The sequence below is a fragment of the Petaurus breviceps genome, unplaced genomic scaffold (assembly GCF_028583685.1).
Source record: "Petaurus breviceps papuanus isolate PSGF00001 unplaced genomic scaffold, PetGlider_PUasm1.0 91041, whole genome shotgun sequence".
NCBI lineage: Eukaryota > Metazoa > Chordata > Mammalia > Diprotodontia > Petauridae > Petaurus > Petaurus breviceps.
The window spans coordinates 7,577,830-7,605,649 of NW_027187400.1; the positions used below are offsets into that span (position 1 = coordinate 7,577,830).

General features: G+C 40.6%; 1 protein-coding gene across 1 annotated transcript; it reads right to left on the minus strand.

The window, feature by feature from the left end:
• Positions 1–1,207: 1,207 nt before the first annotated feature.
• TMEM50A (transmembrane protein 50A) lies at positions 1,208–27,777 on the minus strand. Its single transcript, XM_069079057.1, has 7 exons — positions 27,576–27,777; positions 19,168–19,282; positions 12,588–12,700; positions 8,941–9,008; positions 6,739–6,831; positions 5,141–5,201; positions 1,208–1,846 (listed from the first exon to the last, which is right to left on the minus strand). The coding sequence occupies exons 2-7, from the start codon at positions 19,258–19,260 to the stop codon at positions 1,801–1,803; spliced, it is 474 nt and encodes a 157-aa protein (XP_068935158.1). The 5' UTR covers positions 19,261–19,282; positions 27,576–27,777; the 3' UTR covers positions 1,208–1,800.
• Between the last annotated feature and the right edge of the window lie 43 nt (positions 27,778–27,820).

Sequence of the window (27,820 nt, forward strand, 5' to 3'; positions counted from 1 at the left end):
ATCATTACAGTTGGTATAGCAACTTTTTTTCATAAAAGCAAATAAAATTGTACAATCCAATTCCATTGCTGAACAAGCGTTTCACTTGAGTTAGGACTCTAAGATCCAGTCCCTTACATTTTTTTTTCCTTTTCTGCCAGGATGCATTTGGAGTCATAGATACCTTTACCACTTCCTGGTCTCATAGATGCATTAGTTTCATTTTTTTAAATGGCTACAAAATTGGCATGGCAAAGCAAGAGTGTGAAGGGCCAAGCTGGTGAATGCCTGTGGCCGTTCTCTCCCCTTTCCATTCTTTGGTCATCCTAAGGGGAATAGGGGAAGGGAAGCCGAGGGGGAAGGAAAGAAGGAGAGGCAGCAGTTATCCCTGCTGCTAGGGAGCCTGGAGCAGCTAGACTGAATGAGTCTGGGAATGCTGAGCTCTGGGTTACTGCTAAGTTCAGCACTGATAAAGTGAGTGGACAGCAGACTGCCTAGGTGCTTATGGAGGGGCAAACCAGGACAGGCTGGAAAAACAGAGCAGGTTAAAGCTATTGTGCCCATCATCAGTCGCTACTTACCTCTGCCTGGGTGAGATGCAGAGAACCTGGTTTGATAAGATACATTAGACAGATAATCCTAAAGGTGGATATTTTCACATAAAATTCCTTTGAATCAATCAACAACAATTTGAAAGTCAGTGTGGTATTACAGAAAGGAGGATATTCTTGGTGTCAGAAGCCCAGGTTGGGTTCAAGTCCCAGCCTGGACACCACCAGCCCTGCCTAGGCACATCTTTGCACCATGGTTTCCTCTAATGAATGATAAAGGGTATTGGGGGAGGGGGGCAGGTGACAGGATGGCACAGGCAAAAAGCAGACTGTTGTCAGAGAGCCTGGATTCAAATCCCACTTGATTCTTACTCCCTAAGTGGGGCAAATCACTTATATCCTTCCTGAGCCTCAATTCTCTTACCTAAAAATGGGGAAGGGAGTAGATTAGATGATGGGCCCTGAGAGCTTTTCCAGATCTAAATGTAGGCTCTGATAACTAGAACATTGTGGGGGGTCCCTTCCCTCTCTTTCAGCCTCTGTTCTGGAGGACACTGCCTTTCTAATATTTTACACAATAAGGTCTTGTCCAGCTCTAACTTTCAGTGATTCAATTTCTTTCAAGGACTGAATAAATGAAAGATAAACTACAGTGAGAAAGAGTTCTGACCACCAGATAGCTTTATAAAACAAGGAAATGTTTATATATTTAGTTTAATATTTGACACAGAAGATACCACATTTAAATAAATATATTAAATCTTTTAAAGCACTTTTAATTGCAATTTTGGACCTCTGACATGATGCCAAATACATATGCACGCATAATTTTTTCCCGAGATTGTTCTTTCACTTACTTTCTAAAACAAGTTATATCCTAACAGAACCAGACCAAAGTCATTTTGGTGAAATATTTTTCATTAACACTTCATAACTGAATCAAGTACTCATTCAGCTTGACAGAAATATATATATATATATATATATATATATATATATATATATATACACACACTTATACACACACACACATACACATATATATATATATGTAAACCTCCTAAGTTCATGATTTTAGAGCGCTCTGTAACTTTCTGAGTTTCTTATAACATCACTTTTACCACTTTTTTTTTTATCAACTTGTCACTTTTCACCCAAGAGGATATTCAGCAAAGTTTATAAAATGGTATTACAAAAGATTGGGAGTGAGCTATAAAAACAAAACACAACATAAGTGCCAAGCAGGGCTCCTGAGGGAAATCAGGCCTCTTCATTGCCATAAGTCTTCAGTGCGGCCAAATTTAAAGACCAGGCCTCTGTTAACAGAAGGAAAAAAAAACATGACTTGAGTGCCTGAATTCAGGAGAACGGACAGCACATTTAAGATACAGAGATTCCCTACTTTTAATCCAAATTCTTAAGTAAGGCTCTACTGTAACATCTATCATCTCCGATACAGGTCTGAACACAGTGGGTACATGTCCCTTTAAAAAAGGTATTTAACAACAACAACAAACCCAAAGTATTGCCTTTTAAGTCTGTTTCACTTAATGTAGTAAGTGTGGCCCTAACTTTATTTACTCTGTTCAGACTGTTTCAGTTCAAAAAGCATGCCACTGTTTTACTTATTATACACAAAACCGCAGGCTAGGTACTGGAGGGAACAAAGATGCCTGAGACATAGTCCTTGTCCACAAAAAAATGAGTTTACCAGAGGTATGGTTCCGTATATCAATGTGTCCAAGTTGTAGGCAACAGTAAAAAATGCCAAGCCTTCTTTCTAAGGATCGATCTCTGCCTGTGAGGGGTCCCATTGACCCTCTGGGGGAGGGGGGAATGTAAGGCATCTCTGACAGCTCTCAGCTCTTCAGGCCACATTTAGATAGTGATCCTAAGAGTGACATGGTAAAGAAAGCTTGATGCTTTTGTGGGCCAAATGTGAGCTGAAATTGGTGACTGCTAGTTTCCTGGGTTTTTTTGGCTTAAGTGTGATACTCGGTTCCTCCACACTCTACCAGAGGGTCACTTTGATAGTTTCAGCTAGCTCTGATTTAATGTGGGAGCTACAAGTGATTTCTGAACCTTGTTCTTTTACATTTCAGAATGCTATCTTATTACTCTTTCATACCGCATATCGGTGCCAAGTAATGTCAAATTCTCCCATTTCAATTAGCCAGTGGCATGCCCCTAAAGCCTGCTTAGTCTCTGGAGTTCATAAGCATAACAGTGGCTAATGAGAAAACAACCAAATGGTTTCCAACTCATTCATTCATATAACTTAAGCAAGTGATCGGATCTGTTTCAGGAGCTTAGGGGATCAGACTTCTGGACTGAAAATTAGGAGACATGGATTTTTGTCCTGGCTTTGCCACTAAGTGGCAATGTGACCTTGAACAAGTCACATCTTTTCATCAGGGCCTCATTTTCCTCTTGACAAATGAGATTAGATGAGATGATCTGCAAGGGTCCTTAATTAAAACTTTAACTTTTGGATAGGCAAAGTTAAAATGAGAGGATTGCTGCTTGTAAAGGAGTGAAGAAAAGCTAGTTAGTTAGCACTCAGTTCTCTACCCTCAACTAGCTGCCTTTTGCCTCTACCTCCCCTAAGACTAGAGTCCTTCCAAACAGAAATCAAGCTTTAGGATCCATCAGACAGCTTAAAAGTTTAAGACTGGGAAGGAGCCTAGAAAATATTTTGTCTAACATCCTCATTTTACACAAAAACCTGTGGCCTCTTGAGGTTAAATAACTTGTCCACATGGGCAGCAAATGGCAGAGCTGTCCCAAGTTCTCTGAATCCAAATTCAGTGCTCTTTCCAATGTCCCCTGGTTCCCTGGTAGGGAGCCAAGAGCATTAAGCTCACGTCAGATGATAGCCACCTAATACTCTTCCTCCAAAACCAAGGAGAGATTTAAGCCTCTGTTCCAAATGAACAGAAGCCATAAATACAAACACTTGCCAATTAATTCCCAGTGTGCTCCCTTCACTAGCCCCTCTACCCAGTTATGGGAAGGAGGCTGAAAAGAATTTCCAAAGAGGCTGTTTCCAAAATGGCCTGGGCCAACATGCCTCTGACAAATAGGGATTTTAGAAATGATTTTTTTCAAAGGTGATCATGACATGGAGTGACAGCAGCATTAGTCAAGTGAGTAGAGCTCTGGCTTCTATGCTTTTACAAACAGGCAGGTGTGAGCTGGACTGGAATCAGAAGATCAGGGTTCCAGTCCTGCCCCTCACACAGATTAGTGACCTCCCTGTGAGCACAATGAGGACAATTATACCTGTAGAACTTACCTCCTAGGACTGTGGTGAGGAACAAGGGAGACCTTGCATGTAAATTCCTAATGTAAATGTCAGTAATGATGATAATGATGATGATGATGATGATGATGACTACTGAACTTCAATCTATTCCATTCAGATCTGGAGCTTTCACTGACATAAAAGCCACAGCTACTCTTTAGGTGGGAGAGTGGTGGGATTCTCCATTTGTCAGGAAATCCTGGGATGAAATCTCTGAAGATTCCCAAGAAGGCTCTTTTTATATCTTGCCTCAATCTGGGTGCCTAGGCTTTTTTAACAGAGGCAGAGACTGCATCAAAAATGTTCAAATGTCTGAAGGAGTGAATTAAATAAGGCTGAGAGCTCCTAGTAGAAAGGCTATTCCCCAGCAGCCAGTCAGCATCTTAAATAGGTGCTGAAGTGGCTTCAGAAGTTCTCCCTTATTCAGGGCTCTAGAACCTAAAAAGCTGCACAAAAAGTGCTTTATTTTGTTTTTGTAATTAAAAAAAAATTTATTTTTGATGATGACAGTACATGGGCAAGTGTCTCAGAGTGCTCCAGGACTGAACTGAGTCAAACTGACATTTTTATTAAAAGCCCTGGTATTTCATGAGGACTAAATGTTACAAGCTCCTACTAATTGGTGTGCCAATCAAAAAAAACCACCAGAATAGGGCTCTCTCCTCCCTAATTTTTCCTATTATTCTGGACCTAGTGAAATTACCATTACACCAAAACACAAAACATGCCCAGAAATTATTCTTTCATTACGTGTGATTGACATTCTTTCAATCAAAGGAGTTTAAGTGTTCTCTAGCTCAGTGGTTTCCAACTGGGGGAGTGTGGGGGAGGTGATTTCCTTCCTGTTCCATCCTGCCCTTCCCATGATAGCAGCCTCACGTGCCCCTCTGGCAAACTCTGATGGCATCAGGTTAGGGTCTTTACAATTTGGAAAAGACAGAGTGAGCCTCACAGGATGAGCAGGCAATATAGATGCTTTGTGATATAGTGCACAATCAAGATGGTCTAGACTACCATGGAAAGTAACCTTGTTTGTTACCCTTCAGTAAATGAAGTAAGAATTCGTACACTCAGTTCAACAAACATTTACTGAAGCCCCCTAAAAGCAAAATACTGCGTGTGGTGCTGAAGAGGCCACGACAGAAGGCTGGCCAAGTCTGCTAAATGGAGTGGATGCACACAACATGGTCCTCCCACAGGTTTGTCATTTTCTCAAGAGGGTAAATTAAAGGAGCAATTATAATAAATGACACAATATAGACATTTTAAAAAGACAGAAGGAATAGACAATTAGACAGAGACTTACCCAAAAAAGATAAATGCATTCTGGAAAAAAACAGCAATTCCAGGGTACACTATCGGTTTTTCTGATTTGAAAAGAAAATAATTTACAATAAATTCCTAGGAGTTTAAATTCTTAACTATCTGTAGTTTCTGATATATTGGAAATACCAAGTTTCTTGCAATCAGGTGGCATGATCTGTCCTGGTTTTTCAGTTTAAATTCTTCTAAGGTTTCATCTCCATATGCTTTCAGTAATTATCTCCTAACTGGCACACTTATAAAGAGAAAAAGAGAATGACTACATGAAAACCCAGCTACCCCACCTGTCCTGCAGAATGATTTTCAGTGTATCTGACTGAAACTCATTTTATTAACAGACCAGTGGGAGGACTGGTCCAGCTTCCAGGCCAGGCTCAGTCTGGAACAGTAAAAGAGCCAGATAAAGTAGAGCCTTTAGGCTCACTGACCTGCTGCTCTCATCAGAGCAGCCCACCTGGATGCCAACAGTCATGAAAACACAACCCTGGGCTTCCTGGCTTTAAAGCTGTTTACATGAACATCTTCAAGTTCTCTAAGCTGAGGAAAGATGAGGGTATAAAAAATGAAACGTGGTGTCTAGAGATCAGCACTTAAGGACTTTTCATTTGAAAATGAGGTAAAAGGAATTTAAACAAACCCTGGGCTTTTAAGAAGCAAGCAAGAAATGGAACAAACTCAAATTTTTAAAAAGTGCCAACAAACACAGTGCCAAGCATGTACAAGGAGTTGAGAATACAAAGAGAAGAGAGTTTCTGGCTTCAAACAGCGGACACTGTCCTGGGAAAGGGAGGCAGCGCTGCAGCCATAAAGCCCTGGGCTCAAGGGCTACCTCTAACCCAAGCTGGCTGTGTGACTCTGGTCAGCCTTCACCTGAGTGCTTTAGGCCCTGGGAAGATCCTAAGTCACTCAGAAGGTGCTGACCTGCACAGGCAGAGAACCCAGTGAAACAACAGGCCCAGTCCCTATCCACTTTGGGACAATGGTCCTCATGCCCACCCCATCTTTTGCCATAGAAGAGCTATAGTAATAAATGATGTCTTTGCCTTTTTAGGATTTTGGCAAATAGCATTTTGAGGAGTAACTGTAGGGACACTGGACTGAGGTTTTGAATAGATCTGTGGCATGTCACATAAAAATTAGAGGAATTGGGGGCAAGGAAGGGAAAGAGAGGAAGAGAAAGACAAGACTTTGTTTTTCTGAGACCCCTCAGGAAGAACCTTTAGTAATAACAGAGGATGTCTTTGGTGTACAAATGAACACATCAGGAGACCTAGGATTTCAACCTGTGGGCTGTACAAAGAGTCAATCAGGAATTCAAAAGGAAGTTCAAACTGCTATATGTGTACAGGGGGCGTATTTTTCTGGGAGGCTGAGTATGAGGAGTTAGAGAAGGCAGGGAAGCAGGATCTGGGGCAGAGGGAACTGAAAATTATTCTATAGATATCCACAAAGGAAACACCCAAAAAGAATGCTGACACCCTAAGAGCTTAAGGACAGTTTTGAATTAAAACAAAACCTAATAAAACACTTGACCCAGGTACTGCTTCTAAATCAACTGTACCAAAATCTGTTTTCTTTTACCTTTAACGACATAGCCTCCAAAGAGAATCCACATAGATGCAATCAGAGATCCAAAGGCCAACATAAATCCAATGAACAGCCAAATTCGAGCACCTTAAAAAAATTGTTAACACACTAATTATATTTTGTTTGTGATCTGATCACAAATGCCATATACCAGAAGAGGGAAAGAAAGGGAGGAAAGAAACCCATCAGCTATCAAAGGTTATAAGGAAATATGTATCTTAGAATTAGGATTTCAATTCCACAATTCTGTCAGCTATCTTGCTTTTTTGGACACTCCAAGGTCTGAATGTATCTTTACTTTCCCAAACTCATTCCACCCCCATCCTAACCTTACTCATAAAATGTCAAGAGTGAACAATACTTCACAAAAAATACTGGCTCATGCATTCTTTCAGGCTGGCCAATAGACAATTTCCTTTAAGAATTCACTGTGGTAAAATATAATTTAAATTTCTTTTGCAAGAAAACTGTCTAGCAGGCAGCTTTCCCCTCATTTTCCCCCATAATAAATCTGGATTCACTGATGAGTGAATCTAAAGACCATCATCTTTCACTTTTAGGATAGTGAAATGAATTCAAATTGGGCAGTACTAGCTGGCACTTAGGAATGTTGCATTATAATTATACTATAACAGATGAGGACAATCAACTTTTAAGTCACATTTATGTAATATTTATGAATATTTGCTATGCTTTATTACAAAGTAAAATAAATTGAATCATTTGACTAGCTAAAATGAATTCTGAGATAAATGAGCTTCTTGACGTAATTAGCTCAAGTATTTAATAAAAGTAGTGCCCATGAGTATCACAGCTCAATAAAGCATAGCAGGAAGTGATAGCTTATATATTAATTCCTGGCTTTCTGCCCAAAATATAAAATTTGAGGTGTGAATTAATATGCCATTATTCATTAGATCTGGGTTCTGATTGATTACTGCAAAGGCTCAGGCCTTACCCAGTGCTGTGCTCTAAAATCCAGTATCTTTCTATTGATACAAATGGATTTCAAATTCCTATATTACCAGTTTTAGTAAGATATTATACTATTATGGTAGCAATAAACAATAAGTAGTAGAAATGTGGAAATTATGGTGAAAAATATACCCCAGAGTGAGAAAATTTTTTCAAAGTGCACAAATTTAAGGGCATGTTTTTTTTTTTTTAATTAAGCAATCGGGGTTAAGTAACTTGCTCAAGGTTACACGGCCAGTTATTTCTGGGTGTGGCGCTAAGTATCTGAGCCTGGATTTGATCCCCAGCTCATCCCGACACTGGGGCCGGTGCTCTTACTTGCTGAGCCAGCTGGCTGCCCCCAAGGGTACGTTTCAAGTGGACCTTTTTTCTACTTTCAACAAGTACTACATAATAAGCCTTTGACATTCAGCAAAGCTTTTCTTCTAAAGGTAACTGATGTTTTTAAATCTTCACCATCATCATCAAGCATTGGTACTAACTACCTTTATAAAAAAGATCTATATATGAATGAATACCTTAAGGCCTAGGATAGTGCTTTGTTTTAAAGTTTAATGTAAAACATTAAACAGACTGCTAAGTAATACTAATTTTTGGGAAATCCAAAGGCAGAGACTGTCTGTTACAATTTAATTAAAAATAACAAAGAATTCTACAAATGTGAATTGAGATGTAGAGAGCAGTTACCTCACAACTTCCTAGAGGGCAGTATAGGAATTCCATTACCTCCCTCTCCCCACCCCCACCCCCCCTTCCCCAGCTTTATTTTACTACAGCAAACAGGGCCAGAAAGGAGGGGTGACTTGCCCAGGTCACAGTGAGGCATGGGCAGAGCCAGACCCTAAACTCAGGCCTTCTGACTCCCAACTTCTAAATCAGTCTGGAAATATTTATCTAAGTAAGCTTAATTACTTTTTAAATGCCTGCATCTTCAGCCTGTGATGGCTGAGGAAGCTGCTGACTCTTCTTCCTCCTGGTCCTCTGAGTGTCAGGACCGCTATTTGTGCAGCTCTCACAGCACTAACCCCAGTGTACTCGGCACCCTCTGTTCTGTTTGGGCACATTCCATAACTTTCCTCCTATGCTGTAGGCTTTAGGAGGGCAGGCACTCTATTTTACACATCCCTCTATCTCCTCCTGTGCCTAGCACAGTGTTTTGTTTTGTATTTTTAACTCAAAGGGCTGTAAATCAATGCCAGGCCACTGGCACTAGCTGCTTACCTGTCTGACCCAGGCATCCTTCGCTGTAACTATCACCATGGACTTGTCCGTTGGACACTGCATTAATCCTGTGTGAATAAAATAAACATAATGTGGTCTGGCATAGCTAAAGTTTACACAATTGCCTTATTCAGTTTTTACATTTGGGACATAAAACATTACACGCTCTCAACTATTTGTGCCAATTAGGGAAGTTTGTGTGTCTGAGCTTGTTTTCTTTGTGTAAAAGGAGATAAATGAGCCTAGATGAGGAACATGGTCCTTCAATAATAACTGATGCTCTGTGGAACCACAGGAATTCCACTGAAATGACAGAGACATGTTGTGAAGGGCTGACCCAGGAGAAATTAAGGCAATCTAATCTCACATAGTAACTACTCATGTAATAATATTATAGCAAGCTGTATTTGTGTCTTATGCCTTATGAGATTATAAGCTCCATGGGGGCAGGGACTTTGTTTTCTTTAAAATCTGTGTCTAGCTTAGCTCTATCACAATGCTCTTCAAATAGTGGGTGCTTACTAAACAACAGTATTTGAAGGCTCGAAGAAACCTGGCCAGACTGCCTAGTTCAAAGCCCTGAATTTCAGGGCTGAGGAAAAACTGAGGCACAGTCTGGGTTAAGTGGCCAGTAACACTGGAGATCTGGCTGATGGAGCCTTTGGCCCTCAGATCTAGGGCCTTCATTATATACTCTGCCTTTGCTAATGAATGCTGAAGAAACAAGTGATCTCAACTCTGGATTCATTACTCAAGCCATGCTGGAGCGGACAAACTCTTTAGACATTAGGCTGCTACCTAATTTCTTTCTTTTTTTGAGGGGGGGAGGGGTTGAATAAAACTTTATTCCTTTTTAGGACTAAAGAATCTCCAAAAAGTTTTTCTCTCCTCTTCAATTCATGCTCTCTCCATACTTCCAGGTACTAAATAAGTCTACATTCCTTGCCATTACTTTAACCCTATTTAAAAAAAAAATTATTTTAGTTTTCAACATTCATTTTCACAAGATTTTATGTTCCAAATTTTCTCCCCATCTCTCCCCACCCCAAGATGGCAAGCATACTGATTACCCCTTTCCCCAGTCTTCCCTCTTTTTTATCCCCTCCATCCCCCATTTACCCCCTTTCCCCTTACTTTCTTGTGGAGCAAGACGGATTTCTATACCCCACTGCCTGTATATCTTATTTCCTGATTACATGTAGAAACAATTTTTTAAGATTTGTTTTCAAAACTTTGAGTTCCAGATTCCTCCTCACCCACCCATCATTGAGAAGAGAAGCAATTCAGTATAGGTTATACATGTGTAGTTATGCAAAGCATTTCCATAGTAGTCATATTGTGAAAGACTAACTATATTTCCCTCCATCCTATCCTGACTCCCCATGTATTCTATTTTCTCCTTTGACCCCGTCCCTTTTCAAAAGTGTTTGCTTCTGACTACCCCCTCCCCCAGTCTGCTCTCCCTTCTATCATCCCCCTCTCCTCTGCTCTTCCATAGGGCAAGATACCCAATTGAATGTATATGTTATTCCCTCCTTAAGCCAAATCCAATGAGTAAGGTTGACTTATATCTTTCATTTACACTTTACCTCTTTCACCTCCCTGCTCTTCCCCTCCATTGTTAACAGCTTTCTCTTACCTCTTTTATGTGAGATAATTTACCCTATTCTATCTCTCCCTTTCTCCTCCCAATATAGTCCTCTCTCACCTCTTAATTTTATTTTTTAGATATCATCCCGTCATATTCAACTCACCCTGTGCCCTCTATGTATACATATACACACATATGTGTGCGCACACACACACACACACACACACACACATTCTCTTCAACTATCCTAATACTGAAAAAAGTCTCATGAGTTACAAATATCACCTTTCCATGTAGGAATGTAAACAGTTCAACTTTAACAAGTTCCTGATTTCTCTTTCCTGTTTACCTTCTCATGCTTCGCTTGATTCCTGAATTTGAAAGTCAAATTTTCTGTTCAGCTCTTGTTTTTTCACCTAGAATGCTTGAAAGTCTTCTATTTCTTGAATGCCCATATTTTCCCCTGAACTACTATGCTCAGTTTTGTTGTGTTGGTGATTCTCGGTTTTAATCCTAGCTCCTTTGACCTCTGGAATATCATATTCCAAGCCCTTCAATCCCTTAATGTAGAAGCTGCTAGACCTTTCCCACCTAACTTCTGACAGTGTGATCTAGTCTGGACTCTGGGATGAGATGTGTGAAAACTACGGGCACATGATATAATGTAGCAATATTAATTAGTTAAGCATTAGTTAATGCTTAACTGCTTTGAGCCCATTTCCTTTGATGTTAGCCAAGAACAGTTGGGCTAGATGGTTTCTAAGTCCTAGGATCCTATAAATTCTGCATTTGAGAGCTAATTCATTACTGGTACAGCTGGGCTCAAGGCTGTGTTAGGGTGACTAGGAAAAGAGTAATGAATAGTGTTAACGAGAGACGCAAGATGGTGACTCAGTAAAATATGCTATGCTTATCCACTAGAAAGGCTTCATCAGAAGCATGGCAGAAGGGTTTAATTAAACCAACAAGTTTGAGGTACAGGTAAGTTTTTCTTCATCTCTCTACAGAGCTACTGTTTCTTAGTGACACTTACTAGCTATGTGACCCTCGGCAACTCTCTCAGTCTCAGTTTCTTTCTCGGTAACAGCACCTGATTCACAGGGCTGTTGTGAGGATCAAATGAGACAACAAATAAAGAATTCTAAATGCTAGCTGCGACTGTCATCACTGTCACACACAAAAATATTTCTGCAAGAAGAGCCTAAAACCTTTAACAAAAACATGGATTTTCTTCTGGAGTACACCAGTGACTTCATCAATGTACAAAGCTCTTGGTGCAGAGATGCCTGTGCACCGATACAGATCAGGCACTGCTCCAAGCTCACAATGTTAGCGAGTCTGGGGGGTCCTAAGAGGTTAAGTGATTTGCCCAGGGTCACACAGCCAGCACATGTATAGGTGGGCCTTGGATTCTTGGAGGCCCTGTCTCTATCCCCTATGCCACAAAGTCCCTCCTACCAAAACAAAACTCATAAATGTGGAATTGGTGAAATTTCCCATTTAATAAAATGCATTCTAAGGTGGTTTCATTGTGGAATAACTGAAACAAAGTGCTAGGTATTGGAGATACCTGTTGGCTTTCTAAAAAGGTTTTAACATTTGGCTATCTTGCTCATTTTTAAAGGAAGACTAAGCTCATTCCAGCCCCTGCTAACCAAAAAGATTTTAACCTTCCTTGGTCCCCTGAGTTGAAAGTACAACTAGATTCGTCTATAATCACGTATGTGCTGGAAAAAATTATTATTTATACTTTAGAACTAAGAGGAAGGTAGCGGGGCAGCTAGGTGGCACAGTGAATAGAGCACCGGCCCTGGAGTCAGGAGCAACCTGAGTTCGAATCCGGCCTCAGACACTTAACACACACACATATACACACAAACTAGCCATGTGACCCCGGGAAAGTCACTTAACCACAAGTGCCCTCCAAGAAAAAAAAAGGAAAAAAAAGAAGGTAGGAATGTGGACATTCTTTGTTGCAAAAAATTCAAATTGGAGGTCTTTAGGAAGTGTTTGGTAATCTAAATCATAAAGGCAATATTAAGAGAGCGATGCTTACATGAGGAAGGCAAGAGTTGCTATTACTCCACAGGCATGGTAGGAGTGGTTGAAGTCTTCCATAGAGGGATAAATGACAGCTGCATCTATGATGATCCACCACCCTGTAAAAAACTATTAAAAACCAACATGTTATCTTGGATGACCAAGGAAGGAACTTTCAGTTTAATAAGACTAAAAATGGAATACTTCATTTACATATTTAAAAATTTTAGCCAAGAGTGGAAGTACATGTCTATAATCCCTGCTACTGCATAAGGCCAAGGCTGGTGGATCACTTGAGCTTGGGAGTTCTTAACTGTAGCATGGCTAAAGCCAATCAGATGTCTTTATTAAGTGTGGCATCGTCAATGTCTACTATATGTCAGACACTGTGCTAAGTGCTGAAAATACAAATAAGAAAAAGAAAGACAATCCCTGCCCTCAAGCAGCTTATAATCTAACTGGAGAAGACAACACATAAAATGAAACTGGTAAAGGATGGAGGAGGATGGAATGGACACCAGGGATTAATGCCAGTGGCGGGAAACGGGGGGAACGGGACACATCATGTTCTGTGGAGTTCAAACCCACTAGGGCCACAGATGGAAAGGGGAGTTAGCTGGAAAGTCAGGATTCCTCTATAAAGAAAAGCTTTGGGAGGAGTTTGGTACCCCATTCTCCAGGCCTCCAATCAGAGGGGAGAGGAGGTCAAGAGAGTAGGAGTATCCATCAACAAGGTAAACCCCAAGAGTGGGGACCAATAGGTTGCCTAAAGAGGGGCAAACTGGCCCAGGTGGGAAAAGGAGCTTCCTTATTGATTAACAACAGGTTTGCCTAGGAGTAGTTGCTGTACTTCTAGTCCAAGTGAGATTTTTTTGACCCAAGCCCAAAAATCAATACAAAAATTTCAAGTTTAATATAAAATATTAATTAAAGCAACATGGGCAAGCCCAGAGGACTGTTGTCCAATTTCACATAATATACTCATTTCTAGTAAACGGAAAAGTGTCTTAAATATTTCTTAAAGCTCGGTGTGCTTCCTTACAGAGAAGGGGGATCTTTGTTAGTCAACTGATTTAACACTTAGGGGTAGAAAATTTTGATTTTTAAAATGGACTTTCTTAGTAGCAAGAGCACTAGATTTTAAAACATAATATACAGCGGTCAAATTTAGGCCTCATGTGACAGTTGGTCAAATCACTTATTAGTCTCAGCTTCCATTTTCATCTCTAAGAAAAAGTATAACGCACCATCCTTACATGATTTTAATGAAAGCGTTAGACAAATGGCTATGGTTATTATTATGAATAAGTCTATCTGAATTACTATTTTTCAGTGGCATACTAATGAAAACCCTGAAGATTACCTGAAATCTAGCAACAATCTGCTATGATTACAGTACCATGGAAAAGGGAAAAGGGTAGGGAACCACTCAGCATACCACTGGCCTAAAAAAGGAGCATATTAGTGACATGTTGGTGCAGCATTTAGGAAGAATTTTGAGCTACCCAAATGTAAAAGTATTCAATTTGACAAATAAGTACTGAGTATATATTATGTACACAGCAACATTGGGCCCCTGGGGGAGATCCAGATATACAAAGGAGAGTCCCTGATTTTATGGAGCTCACATGATTGGGGGATGTGTTCAATCAACAACACTGAACATGTTCAACAATAACTTCAACACAAAATGGGACATATTAAGTACACAGGAAAAACAAAAGCAAAATACTACACCAAGTCCAAGGAAGAAAAGCTCACACCTTCCTGAGGGAGCTCAGAAACCTTCATGAAGGAGCTGGCTCTAAAAAGGGGTGGTGAAGAATGGGAGAGCAGAAGTGGGGATGAGGGGAGAGAAGGAAAACCCAGGAAAGGGAACCAGAGTGGGTAGGTGTGGGGCAGACACAGGCTTGGGTTCATAGCATACGCCATCTAGATACCAGACACTTCTGTTAATACCTTTATACCCAATGGGATGAGACAAAACTGAAAATTCCCCAAACCCTAGGAACTGGGGGGAACTTATAGTAGTGACCATAGTCAGGGCGAGGAGGGTGAGTCTGAGTGCAGAGGCACGGACTCCACTTGTGTCATGTGAACATCTGTTTGCTGACTGCCATATATCCAAGTCTCAAGCCAACCCCCAGATCTCCAACAAGCCAATGTATTTAGACAAATCTAGGGAGTTATCAGAGGGTAGACTTGAAAGCAAAGACCATATTAATAAGCCAACCCGGATAGAAATGAGGGAAGGGAGAGAGAAAAGAGAAAGCTAATATTCCAGAGGATGGATACAACTAATCAAAAAAGATGGTTTCCCAGGCAGTGTTTTCATTCCATCTTTGGACAATTGTATTTTCTATATTCCTATTTCCCTCTGCATACCTCTTGTGCCCTTCTTTTTCCAGCGGTTTTCTTATAGACTAGTACTTCTGGCCTTTCTCCTCTTTATCCTAAGGCTCTAATAGGATCTGGGGGCGAATCTACTCTGTAGTCATATGGTTGACTGCTCCTTTCTAAAAACAATAATGAAAGGGTCTTTTCTGGCAGCTACTCTCAGGAGCTGCGACCATCTATCTAGATGGCTACATAGAGCGAATTTCCTCCTAGTATGAAGCATCTGTTTGGCTATGGTGTAATAGAAGACAACTGGACTGGGGATTAGGAAATTTGGGTTATCAGTCCTGGTTGTACCACTTACTTGCTATGTAACCTTGGGTAAGTCACCTCCCTTCTCTAGGGCTTCAGTTTCCTCATCTCTAAAACAAGTAAGTAGGACTAGATGATCTTTAAAGGTTCTTTCCAACATGCTATGTTTTGAAAAAATATTTTGGGCTTCTATTCTATCATTCAAATTAATTCTAATTATTAGTTCTAACATTGACAAAAAATTAGGAAACACTCATCTATTTAGGCATGAATATACCAGTGGAATGTATGACATTCTAAAATGTAATACAACACATAACATCAATATTATAGTACTTTAGTATGTAATAGTTATTAAATATTCTTCGAAAGACCAATGGCTCCATTGGTGTGGGTACTTCTGCTACCAAGGCAGATGGCAACCCTCCTTAAGTAGTTTGTCATTGTGAGCTGCTATGGTCAAAGGAAAAATTGTCCTCAGGGAGCCAGTCTTCCGGAAAAGAGGCTCTCTTCTGAAGTGAGAGCTGGGTTAGTACTTGGTCCATCTCCTGACCCATACTGGAAATCTTTTCATTTTAGCAGGGCCAGAGGACCACAGCTTATGCTCCACTAGCAAAGGCTTTGAAAACCCAGGGTAACTACCACATCACATGAAGCTGTGAATGGAATAGCAGTTTATTAATTTAAGGACATCAAGACCCTGTGATTTCAGTGTGAGAACTCCCTCCATTGACATAGGTCACAACCACTAAAACTACTGATATTTAGAAAATTACCTGAGACTCCAGGAGGTTAAATGACAGGCTGCTCATTGTCATAAACCTAGGAAGTACCAGAGATAGACTCTGCCCCCAAATCTGAGAAGGCATGGAGAACGGGACTGGACCTCAGGACCATCTCATTTTACAGATGGTTTCAGTCATGATAACATATTCAGCTCCAGCATAAATTAAAATTCTATTTTTGGTGAATTTTATTCTGGATACTATCAAGTATAAACAAATAGAGAAGGGACAAAAATCCTTTACAAAAACCTTTGGTGTAGACACTTGGTTTTAAGAGCAGTGAGATGACCAATACAAACATTCTCAAAATTCCACAAGCTCAGGATCCCATGAAGTTTCTTCTGTTATCTAAGCAGAAAGTTACCCATAAAAATATTTTAATCAAACTATTAAAAGTAGAATTTCCAAGAATCTGCAGCTATATGTTTCTCTACCACACATGTACACATTTTTGATGTAGCCACTAATCACTCGACTCTAATAGCTCACCTTAACATATAGATGAGTCAGGGCTCTCAGAGGTTATGGCCCCAGAGGACAAGATCTTGCCGATTCTGGCAAGCTGGAAATACACCGTATATGGCCTCAGAAACAGACTCTATCTGCTGACAAGGGCCAACTCAGCCACGCACAGAGAGGTTTATTACCAGGCTGGTAACCTGAAGGTGATTTTTTTCCCCTTTCGTAATTCATGAAGACGATCAACTAAGTAAGGCATGGAGGAATTATGACTAAAACCAGTAGAGGGAGTACCCATACTGACATTTTGAAAAATGCGAACAGACACACATGTATACATATACATGTAAAGTGATGTATACAAAACAAAATTTATAAATATATTTCATTTAATTATCTACCAGAGACATAAAATATACCATATTGCTTTGTAATTAGCACTTTTTTGGTTAGTTCAAGGAATTATACTCTAAGATAAATCACAATTTGATAACAGCTCAGAAATAAAAAGCACTTCAGACTGAAATTCATAATTCTCATTTGTCAGATTTCAGATATATCTGTAGTCAGTGCTGCTATACAGTAATAATTTTTCATTGGCTACTACAATTACAGTTTCATTTTTGGTATTCTCAGCTCACTGAAGGCAATAATTCTACTTCAGAGACCAAAATATAAAACTTTTCTGATGTATTTATGAGTACAGTATTTTTTTTACAATGCCACTAAGTTTTACTTGTGCCATTTCTTTGGGAAATATAGGCTAGTTATTTTTTATTAATTACATAAATTCACTGAATAGACTATAGAATGTCTAAACTTAGTTTTTTTAAAAAAGAGGGGAGGCAACACAGTGGACTGCAAAGAACACTGGGGTGGGACTTGGAAGACCTGGGTTTATGGTTCCTGCTCTGCTGCTAACAAAGTGCATGACCAATCCAGTCCAATTAGACAGGTACTTCCTAAGTACCTCCTACGTCTAAAGCTCTGGGAATACTAAAACAAAATGAAACCTACTCCTCCCCCCCCCCCCCCCGCCCCAGACCCTGTTCTCCAGGAGCTTGCATATAACCATTGGGGTGGTGGGGAATACGATACAGCCAAGTCCTTCTTCCTTGGTTTCCTTTTATAAAATGATGGAGCACTTCCTTCCAGCTTGGACACTCCAAGATGTCAAACCTTGCTATTCTTTTTAAAAAGACCCTATAGGGCAAGGCACAGCAACACAAACAAAATGAGACCTATGCCCTAAGGGACACAAAGTCCTGTTAAGTTCCCTCTGAAACTCTAGGATGAGTTCTCTTTTAAGGCTGAGGAGATGAAGTCACCCAGCTTCCTATGACATAATCCTATTTCTTAGCTTCTTTCAGCTCTCTATGGTCATTTACTCAGAAGCTACATGGACAGTAATCATGAAGAGTCTTACACTATATACAACAGAAAAGTCTATATTAAATGTATGGAATACTATATCATGAACTTTGAGAAAGGTAACCCTTCTTGGGAATTAGAGGGTACTCTGGTAAAAATTTTGAAACTTAAGTTTTTTTTTTAAATAAGTTTTTACTGATGTCTTTTGTTTCTTATATCACCATAGTCATTCCCAATATCTGTAACCTGCCCCTCCCAGAATGTCACCCCATATGGCAAATATTACTTAAAAAGAAAAAAGAAACTAGCACAACTAATCAATACATTGACAAAAATCCAAAAGATATGTAATATATAACATCTGTAGACCTCCATGAAGGGGTGGATTGGAGGTGTCCTCTCTTATTTCTTCATTCAAGTTCTAATCTTTATAATTTTGTAACATTTGCTTTATATTTTTTTGGTGTGTGTGTGTGTGGGCGTTCTTTCCATTTACAATGTTGTAGTCACTGTATGTTGTTAACTTGGCTCCACTTATTTCACTCTGTATCAGTTCATGTAAATCCTTCTAGGCTTCCCTATATTTATCACACACGTTATTTTTTACAGCACAGTAGTATTCCATCATTACATGGTACCAGGCATGTAACATAATTTGTTTAGCTATTCCCCAAATGATGGGTATCTACTTCATTTCCAATTCTTATCTATCACAAAAAGTGAAGCTATGAGTATTTTGGTGTATATGGGGACTTTCTTCTGATTGATGGCTTCCTTGGGTAAGTACAAGCGAAACTTAAGTTAATGAAAGAGAAGTGAGTATAAGATCCTGGGGGGTGAGGGGGTGGGGGTGGGAATGACAGTTTTTTTATCTTCCCCAGATCCTGGAATAGCACAGAGTGCTATTTTATTTCAGGGACTTAGGAAAAAAAATTCTTGTTGACATAATGTAAGCGGAAAGAACAATCACCACAAAACCTGAAAGCTGTGTAAGTACAATGACCAAGCTTGTCAAGGGGGAGAAGATATGGGAAAATGCAACCCTCTATAGCCTTTTTTTGCAGAGGTGAGGACTATGGGTGTGGGATATTGCATTCAATGAAAAAACATGTTGGTTAGTTTTCCAGCATAGATTTTTTTTTTCTTGTTACAACACATGGATCACTGGGAAGGAAGGGAGGGGGGACAATATATTAAAAAATAAAGTTGATATAAAAACGTCACATAGCAATTGCTAGTACTGCAGAAGCAAAGACATAATTTTGACTGTTCCAGTCACAAGAAGACAGGCATACCAAAAAATGAAGGTTCAAATCAGGGAAATATACATACCAGAACTCCAGCTACAATGGAAGCAATAGTATTACGCTTTTCTCCCCAATCAATGCATTCTGAGCATCGAAGGCCTTCCAGAAATCCAGACATTTTTCAGGTCTCTAGAAAAAAACTGAACAAAGCATTCAAGCTATTTTTTTCAACCATATGTCCCTAGTAAAAAAGTGACAATTCATGGCAAATGTATATAAAAGTAGTACGAAGAAATTAGGTGCAAAAATAGGAATGCTTTTGACTCTACTTACCCCATAACACAGAACATCTGGGGTGTCCTGGCCGTCACTAAAAGCATAGTCCTATGTTTCATCATGGCATGGAAGTAACCCAGGGCTCTTTAAAGTTATGCCATGCACTACAAATTCTGGCAGGTTCTATTAAGATGAAAAAGCCTGCAACTCATTACCAACGATGGACAGCTCCTGCTGTAAGAGGACTAGCCCAGTGAGGGATGGAGGAGTTCATTATGAGTAGTATGGCCATGAAATAATGATTTGGAAACAGTAACCCCTGAAACAAAGGACAATTTGAAAATGATCTTCAGTCCCTATGTAGCTCCCTTCCACTGCTACAGGGGCAGAATAGCAGAAAAGGGCAAAGGGTAATAAAGATAAGTTTTCAGACCACACATAAATACAGATTTAATTTAATTTAATGGAGCAATGACTAATGAGTTGACATGCTACTAGAACAAGTTAAACTTCTATATTAGCATCTTCAATAGAAACCAAACCAGAATTCATAAGGAACTTAATTCATGGCTTGTCTCATGGATTTTCCTTGGAGAGGCAAGTAAAGGAGTTGGCTTCCTACTCTACCTAGGGGAAATCAGAAACAGCTTTTTCTATGACACTTGTTCATCCTGTCTTGCAGTGTTCTTGATATGCATAAACAAAAAACCACGATAAGTGATAACTACAGCTCATGCAACAACATGTAATAGAGAAGATGAGGAAATGCAGTGATTATGTCAACTTGATAAAATCCTCCAAAGCAAAACATTGCTTAACCTAATAGTGACTCCAATGCAAAGGTGGGAGAAAAGGAGCAAGGCAAAAATCAATTTGGAAAATATGGTTCAGGACAAAGAAATGAAAGAGAATTACAGAATCTTAGAGGTCACTCATCTAGATCAACCCAGACCTGTACAAAAATAGTCTCTTGAATATAGCAGACAATTGTTCATCCAGCTCTTGCTAAGAGACTGTCAAACTCCTGCAAAGGCAGCCCACTCCTCTTCAGAGAGAAATTATTACAGCAATTATTCAGAAAGAAATTTTCCTGACCTCAAGCCTAAATTTGCTTCTCTGCTTCTACCCATGTTCTGTTTTCTGAACAAAAGAAAATTACAATGATGATGACTAGCATTTATATAGCTCTTTCGGATTTGCAAAGTGCTTTACAAATATTTTATCCTCACAACCACCCTTGGAGATAGGTGCTATTATCATCCTCATTTTACAGATGAGGAAACTTGAAGTGGCAAGAGGGTAAATGACTGGCTCAGGGTCATTCAGCTACTAAGTGTCTGAGGCTGGATTTAATTCAGGTCTTCCTGATTCTAGGTCCCAAAGACCCTACCTACTCCTTCAAATACTTGAAGACAGTTATCATTTCCTTTAAGTTTTTTTCTTCTTCAGGTTAAACATCTGCAATTTCTTTAACTTATTTTCATATGGCTTGAACTTAAGACCTTTACTAAACAAGTAACCATACTGTCTAGCTTACCAATATGCAAATGGATCTGTGAACTTTTCCAACAATGCACACAGCAAACCCTCCATGCCTGACCCCTTGCTATATCTTCTCCAACCTGCCACCAAGGTTGAACTAGAGGATTTAAATCCATTCTGTCCCTTTTGGTGCATTCCTGAGGGGACCCGTACAACATGCTGGCCACGCAGCTGTTACTTTCCATCTTGCCATGTGATCGGCCCGGCTTCTCAGTCACATAACTTTTTGATGATGCTCTTTCTCTTTCTCTTTCCCTTTGTGAACCTCATCACAAGTTTTTCAGAAGTAGTGCCACACCAGCAAAACGTCCATATTAAAAACAGACTTCTGATGTTATTGAAACTGAGGGTAAGAATGCTTTGCAATTTCCCAAAAGGAATATAGCCTGCTTGCCTCCTCTTTTTCCACTGAGAACCCAGTTCATTGCTCATCTGTACTTGTTTGTCCCAGAAATTCATAGTGTTGGACAAGCTATATAGTGTGTCCATTAAGATATATGCTGAAGTCTGGGCAACAGATCTTCTTTATCTACTTGGTCTTTTCTGTGTGGTTGGCCAGGTCATTAGAGATCTCTGGTGAGGCTCTGTGAGATCTTGGAACTTGATGCAATTCAATACCATGTCATGTGCACAATAGACTGTTTGGAGAAACTTGGAACAAGCTGTTCAGTATCATTCCTAAAGTGTGTACCAAACACTGAGCTTCGTGCTCCACATGTGGTCTGAACCAGGCCGAGCGCAGCAGCACTATTACCTCCCAATTCTGGACATGAAGCTCATCTGGCTGGAGTCTAAGATTTCATCAGCTTTTCATGGCTGCAATATTACAAAACTGAGTCATGTTCAGTTTGCAGTCCACAAAATCTCCAGACCTTTTCAACTGAATGGTTACTTAGTCAGGTCTGTTCTGTGTTTGCAAAACTGCTTTTTAAACATAAGATTTTACTTTAATTCTCATTAAATTTCATTTTATTAGATTCAACTCCACATTCTCACCTGTCATGATCTTTTTGAATCATAGGACATCTGGTGTGTTAGCTACCACTCCCAGTGTGGTATCAACTGCAACTGGAAACATGCCATCTACCAATCAATCAACAAGCATTATGAAGCACTTATGTACAAGGCACTGTGTTAAGTGCTGATGATGCAATATGTCATGGATAAGTAAAAATAAATATAGGATAAATACAAATAAATACAAAGGGGGAAGACTAGCAACTGTAGAATAAGCCTCTTGAAGCAGCTGGCCTTGAGAATCAAGATTTGAAACAGAAAGAGGCTCCAAGAGATGAAGGAGAGAATCCCAAGTAGGATTAAACAGGTTAGTTTGAAGTGAATAAGGCATAAGGTGGAGTATTTGGAAGCACCCTGGCAGAGCAGGCTGGATTTAGATTTTTAAAGGTTTTACATGCCAGGACAGTTTGTCTTTTATCCCACAGAGCAGAGGGGCTGAAGTTTCCTGAACAGTGGAGTGAGAGTCATAGCTGTGTTTTAGGAATGCTGCTTTGGCACCTATGTTGGATTTGAGGGAGGAAGAGCCCATGAGCACCTCTGTCAGCTTCCTGGGCCTTCTCTCAAAGTGGTGCTTGTATCTCACGTTATAGAAGAAGAAAGATTAAAGAGGACACAACACTACACGAATTCACAATGCCCTACTGACCTAGTCAAACAAGTGATGAAAGATGGACCAAGGAAAAGACAATGATAGTGATTATCACCACTTCCCCAGGAGTTTAACTGACATAAAGTAATTGCCATAAAAAGGACACTAACAAAGTCCACAAATACCTCAAATGCTTGAGCTCTCTGTCAAGCTGAGAGACACAGCAGATAAAGGCAACACTGGTTTAGAACAGAAATTCATCTGCAAAACGTTACAGAGTAGAATAGTAGACAATGGTGGATGATTACAGTTCTTTCACCTTACAAAACAGAGAGGAGTGTTTGAGGGGAAAGCAAGGATGCAGTCAGTCTGGCCAGGTGGTTCGACTAAGCCAGATTATCCCAGTAAGTTCTATAGATTTTAAACCTCAAGGACAAAAAAAGGCAAAAAAGAAACAGATCAGATAAAGTTTCTATAACTATTTTTATTAAAGTAAAAAACTTCCTAATGATTAGAGCTACCCCAAAGTAAAACAGACTGTCTTGGGAGATAATGGCTTCTCCTTCACAATGGGTCTTGTAGCTAAGTGGAGTGACTCACTTATCCTGCATGCTGTGGTAGGGATCTAAGGGAAGTATAGACACATAAGCAGGCTGTAGGATATTACCAGTGAGGACTCCAAACACTCCATTGTGTACATGACATGATGTTGGCTTGCAACAAGTCCCAAGATCTCACAGAGCCTTACCAGAGAACTCTAATGGCCTGGCCAACCACACTGAAAAGACCAAGTAGATAAAGAAGATCTGTTGCCTGGCCTTCAGTGTATGTCTTAATGGACGTGCTATATAGCTTGTACAACACTATGGACTTCTGGGACAAACGTGTACTGATGAACGATGGACTGGTACTGGTTCTCAGAGGAAAAGGAGGAGGCAAGCAGGCTACATTCCTTTTGGGAATGGCTGCAATCTCACAAAACTGACTCCTGTTCAGTTTGCTGTCCACAGAACCCCCAGACCTTTTTACCTGAATGGCTACCTAGTCAGGTCTGTTCCATGTCTGCCAAACTGCTTTTCAAACATAAGATTTTACTTTAATTCTCATTAAATTTCATTTTATTAGATTCAACTCCACATTCTCACCTGTCATGATCTTTTTGAATCATAGGACATCTGGTGTGTTAGCCATCACTCCCAGTGTGGTATCAACTACAACTTGAAACATGCCATCTACCAATCAATCAACGAGCATTATGAAGCACTTATGTACAAGGCCATTATCTCCCAAGACACTCTGTTTTACTTTGGGGTAGTTCTAAATTGTATATACTGTACAAGTGCCTTAATGGTCCAGTGTTAGTTTGGAAGATCTCCAGCAGAACACTCCACGGTCCTGAAGTCACATTAAGAGTGACATAATGTTCAGGATGAAAAGCGCCACTGTCAGGGTCAGAGCACATCTGGACTCTGGGTCACACACTTCAGGGAGAGTACTAACAAGCTGGAGTAGGGATTCTCCAACTTTTTTCTATCATGTCCCCCTCTGGAGGTCTGCTGAAGCCTATGGACCCCCTCTTATAGTGCTTTTACATGGGATTACAAAGGAAACCAATTATACTGAAATACAGTTATCATTTAAACAAGTTCATGGATTTCAGAAGAAACCCTGAGTTAGAAGGTATCCAGAGCAGGACAAAGAGGATACTGAAGAGGCTTGAATCCATGTCACATGAGGATCACTTGAAGGAACTGCGGATGTTTAGACTAGGGAAGAGAAGCCTTAGGTGGGATAGAAGAGCTGCATTCGAGCATCTGAAGGATTGTCATTGCAGATAATAAACTTGTTCTCTTGGTCCACAACCAGCAAAACAGAGTGAGAAAGTGTAGAAGGTCTAGAGAATTATTTTGGCTTGATGTAAGAAAGGATTTCCTAACAATTAGAGTTAAAGTGGAAAGGTCTGGCGTTAGAGGAAATGAGGCTCTTGTTGAAAGTCTTCCATCAATGGCTGGTAAAACGCAGAGAGCATTTTTGTTCAGCTATGGGTTAGAACTGAAGGCCTCAGAGGTCCCTTTCAACTCAGATTCTGTGTTCTACATTTCAGGTATTTGAGGAAATCTTTCAGAAAATATTTTATTAGTTTCCTTCTACTCATATTACCTAAATGCCCTGTCTCATCATTCTTTGATTCCTGCTTTTTTCTCTCACTTCTAGAAATGAAGCACAGTGGGCAGTGTATTAGACCTGGAGTTTGGAAGATCTGGGATGAATCTTAACTCAGACACTTAGTTACGTGACCCTGGACAAGTCACTTAACCCATCTCAGACTCAAGTTGCCTCATCTGTAAAATGGGGATAATAATAGCACCTATTTTGCAGGTTTGTTGTAAAGAGCAAACGAGATAACATCAAAAGGCTGGCTGTTACTATTACTACTAATCACTCTATTGTACTCACCTCTGACTCTAACAAGCTAAGTTTCAATAGTCCACACAGAGACAAACGCTGAAGAGGACAAGAGTTGATCATGTTGGAATGACTAGAGTAGACCTGAGCTAGCAAGACCAGTGTCTCAGTATCAGCCATTCGCAGGACACAATTTCAGCATATGAAGAAAGGTAGTAACCTGCTAATCAAGTAGACCAGCTGCCCTGGTTTTACTGGTCAGATGCCAGGTTTTCATATGCAAGCTAGAGCACCTAATAATTATGGTTATGTATGAAAAAAGATAAAATCTTGAAAATGTTTTTCACATATTTAATGTTTCTCAAGCATATAAAGGTGCTAAGTTCCCATTTTTACCATGAAACCCATATTTATACAGTGCTTTTTATAATAAAATGCTTTCGTTACAATAACCTTTGAAGGGCATATTTCCCCCATTTTATAGATGTGTAAACGGAGACTTTAGAGTTACTCCCCAGTTAGAAATGGTATGGCTGGGACTCAAATCCAGGTACTACATAATCTTGCTTTTCCTGCTTAGCTTGAACAAAACTCTAAAACAAGACATACAAGATGGATCCAAATTAGGGAAAAGTCCCATTTGACTGATTATGTCTCTAAAAGCTGTCATCACTCCTACTCCACTTTACTTCACAAATCATTTGCATAGATTCAGTTAAATTAAAAATCAGTCTATAGATTCTGGCTGTTCTGGCAATATCCATCTACTCTGACCACATCCTGTGTATCTTTGTCAGATTCTTTTCCAAAAAAAGATACTCCTCTGTAGTTTAACACCATGCTTCCTTACAAAAAGATCTGGTCACTGCTCTGCTCAAAGATCTTCGGTAACTCCCTACCAAGTCTTTGCTTGGCACTGAAAGCTTTCCACCATACCTTCCCAGCCTTATCTCATAATACAATTGTTTATGTAATCTCCACTATGGTCAAATCCTCTAAACACCTCATGCTATTTTTCTTAAGCCTGGAATAGCCTCTCCTGCCATTCATCTATTTTAGTCCTACCCATTCTCTACCCAATTGCAATGCAAGCATTTTCCTTCACAATTCTGTCTCCTGTCTATCATCCAGCAGGGTATATCACAATGATCTGCTTATGGGTTTTACTCTTCCATCAGGCTATAATCTCCATGAGGTTAGGAATCACGTTTGATCAAAACTCTAAAGTTTTACTCTACCCTCTAGTGGCAGCAGTAATCATGACTCCATAATTAAAAGTAACGAGAAGACTAGCTCTCCAGGATCCGGGAGGGAGAGGAATCCTGGGAGAATTTCTGCTGATTAAAAAAAGAAATCGATTAAAAAAAAAAAAAGTTGAAAGGTTACCTCCACAAAAATTCTCATTCCATGCCTCATTTTAGCATGGAAATTTTTAAAAGCTATGCCTAAGCAAAATTAAAAGGCTATGTCTACTGAACTACAGAGATCATTCATTTCAAAAAGACTGGTCACAACAACTCATGAAAACATCTGCCAAGGCATGGAGAGGTTATGATGTCCAAGTGGCAATATCCAAGAGGATTAAAACAGGAATTTTTGAAATAATGAAAAAAAAATCGACATTATTAGTTGTGTTGAAGTCACGACTTTTCTGAACTTCTGTCTTTGTCTGTAAAGGGAGGGGAGGGGCTGGGTGCTTTGTGACTGGAGAGTAACTCTCAACCTCAGTTTACACATCTGTAAAATGATAATAACGCCCTTCAAAGGTTATTGTAAGGAAAGCTTTTTATTATAAAAAGCACTGTATAAATATGGTTCTCATGGTAAAAACTAGAACTTAGCACCATAGGATCCTGGGAAGCAGACAAGATTTCAGAAATCACTGTACAAGTGGGGAACCTGAGGCCCGGAGGGCAGTGCCTCTCTCCCCCAATCCAGGAGCACCCCTTTTTAAAGTTCTGCCTACATTACCCCACGGTGCAGTGAGGTAGCCCTGCACTCTGGGCCACACACTTCAGGGAGAGTACTAACAAGCTGGAGTAGGGATTCTCAAACTTTTTTGTATCATGTCCCCCTCTGAGAGGTCTGCTGAAGCCTATGGACCCCCTCTTATAGTGTTTTTACATGGGATTACAAAGGAAACCAATTATACTGAAATACAGTTATCATTTAAACAAGTTCATGGATCCCAGAAGAAACCCCGAGTTAGAAGGGCCGCCCCCTCCCTCCTTCCTCCCGACACTCCTCTACCACCCCACTGCTCCCGAGGCAGGGCCGGTCTGAGCCCGCCCAGGGGCGGGGCTCCGCAGGAAGCTCTCGGGGAATTCCAGGGCTCAGGCCAGGGGGGCGGCGCGGACTGTCTCCGCGCCCCCCCCCCCCGGCCCTGGAGTTTCACCAATCCCCTCCCCCCAAGAAGAAGAAGAGGGGGTGCGTGGGGTGCGGGGCTCAGGGCTGGAGCCCGTGAGACACGCATTTGAATGTCGCCTCCGACACCCAGAAGAGATGGGACTGTGGGCGTGCCTCAGTTTCCTCATCTGTCAGAGCGGGCTGACACCTCCGGCACCAGCCTCACAGGCTGTAGCATGGGTCAAGCTAGGCTTCCGGGGAGCCTCCCCGGCCCTTGCCCCGGCATGCCCGGCCCCGGCGGCCAGCCCGGAACCTACCAGCCCCCAGTCTTTAACAGTGGCGTGGACCTGGCGGCCGTCAATCGGAGAGTCGGTCTGTCGGTCAGTCCCCAGCGCTCCGCCGCAGCCTCCCCGCAACTCTTTCCTACAGAAAAGCCTTCACAGCCCAGCCGGAGTGGACCGAACGGCTACGGTACCAGCCTGAAGCCCGGATGTGGGAGTTGTGAGACGCGCATGCGCATCCCAAATGGAATGTCTGAGCTTGGCCAGCCCAACCCTCGCCC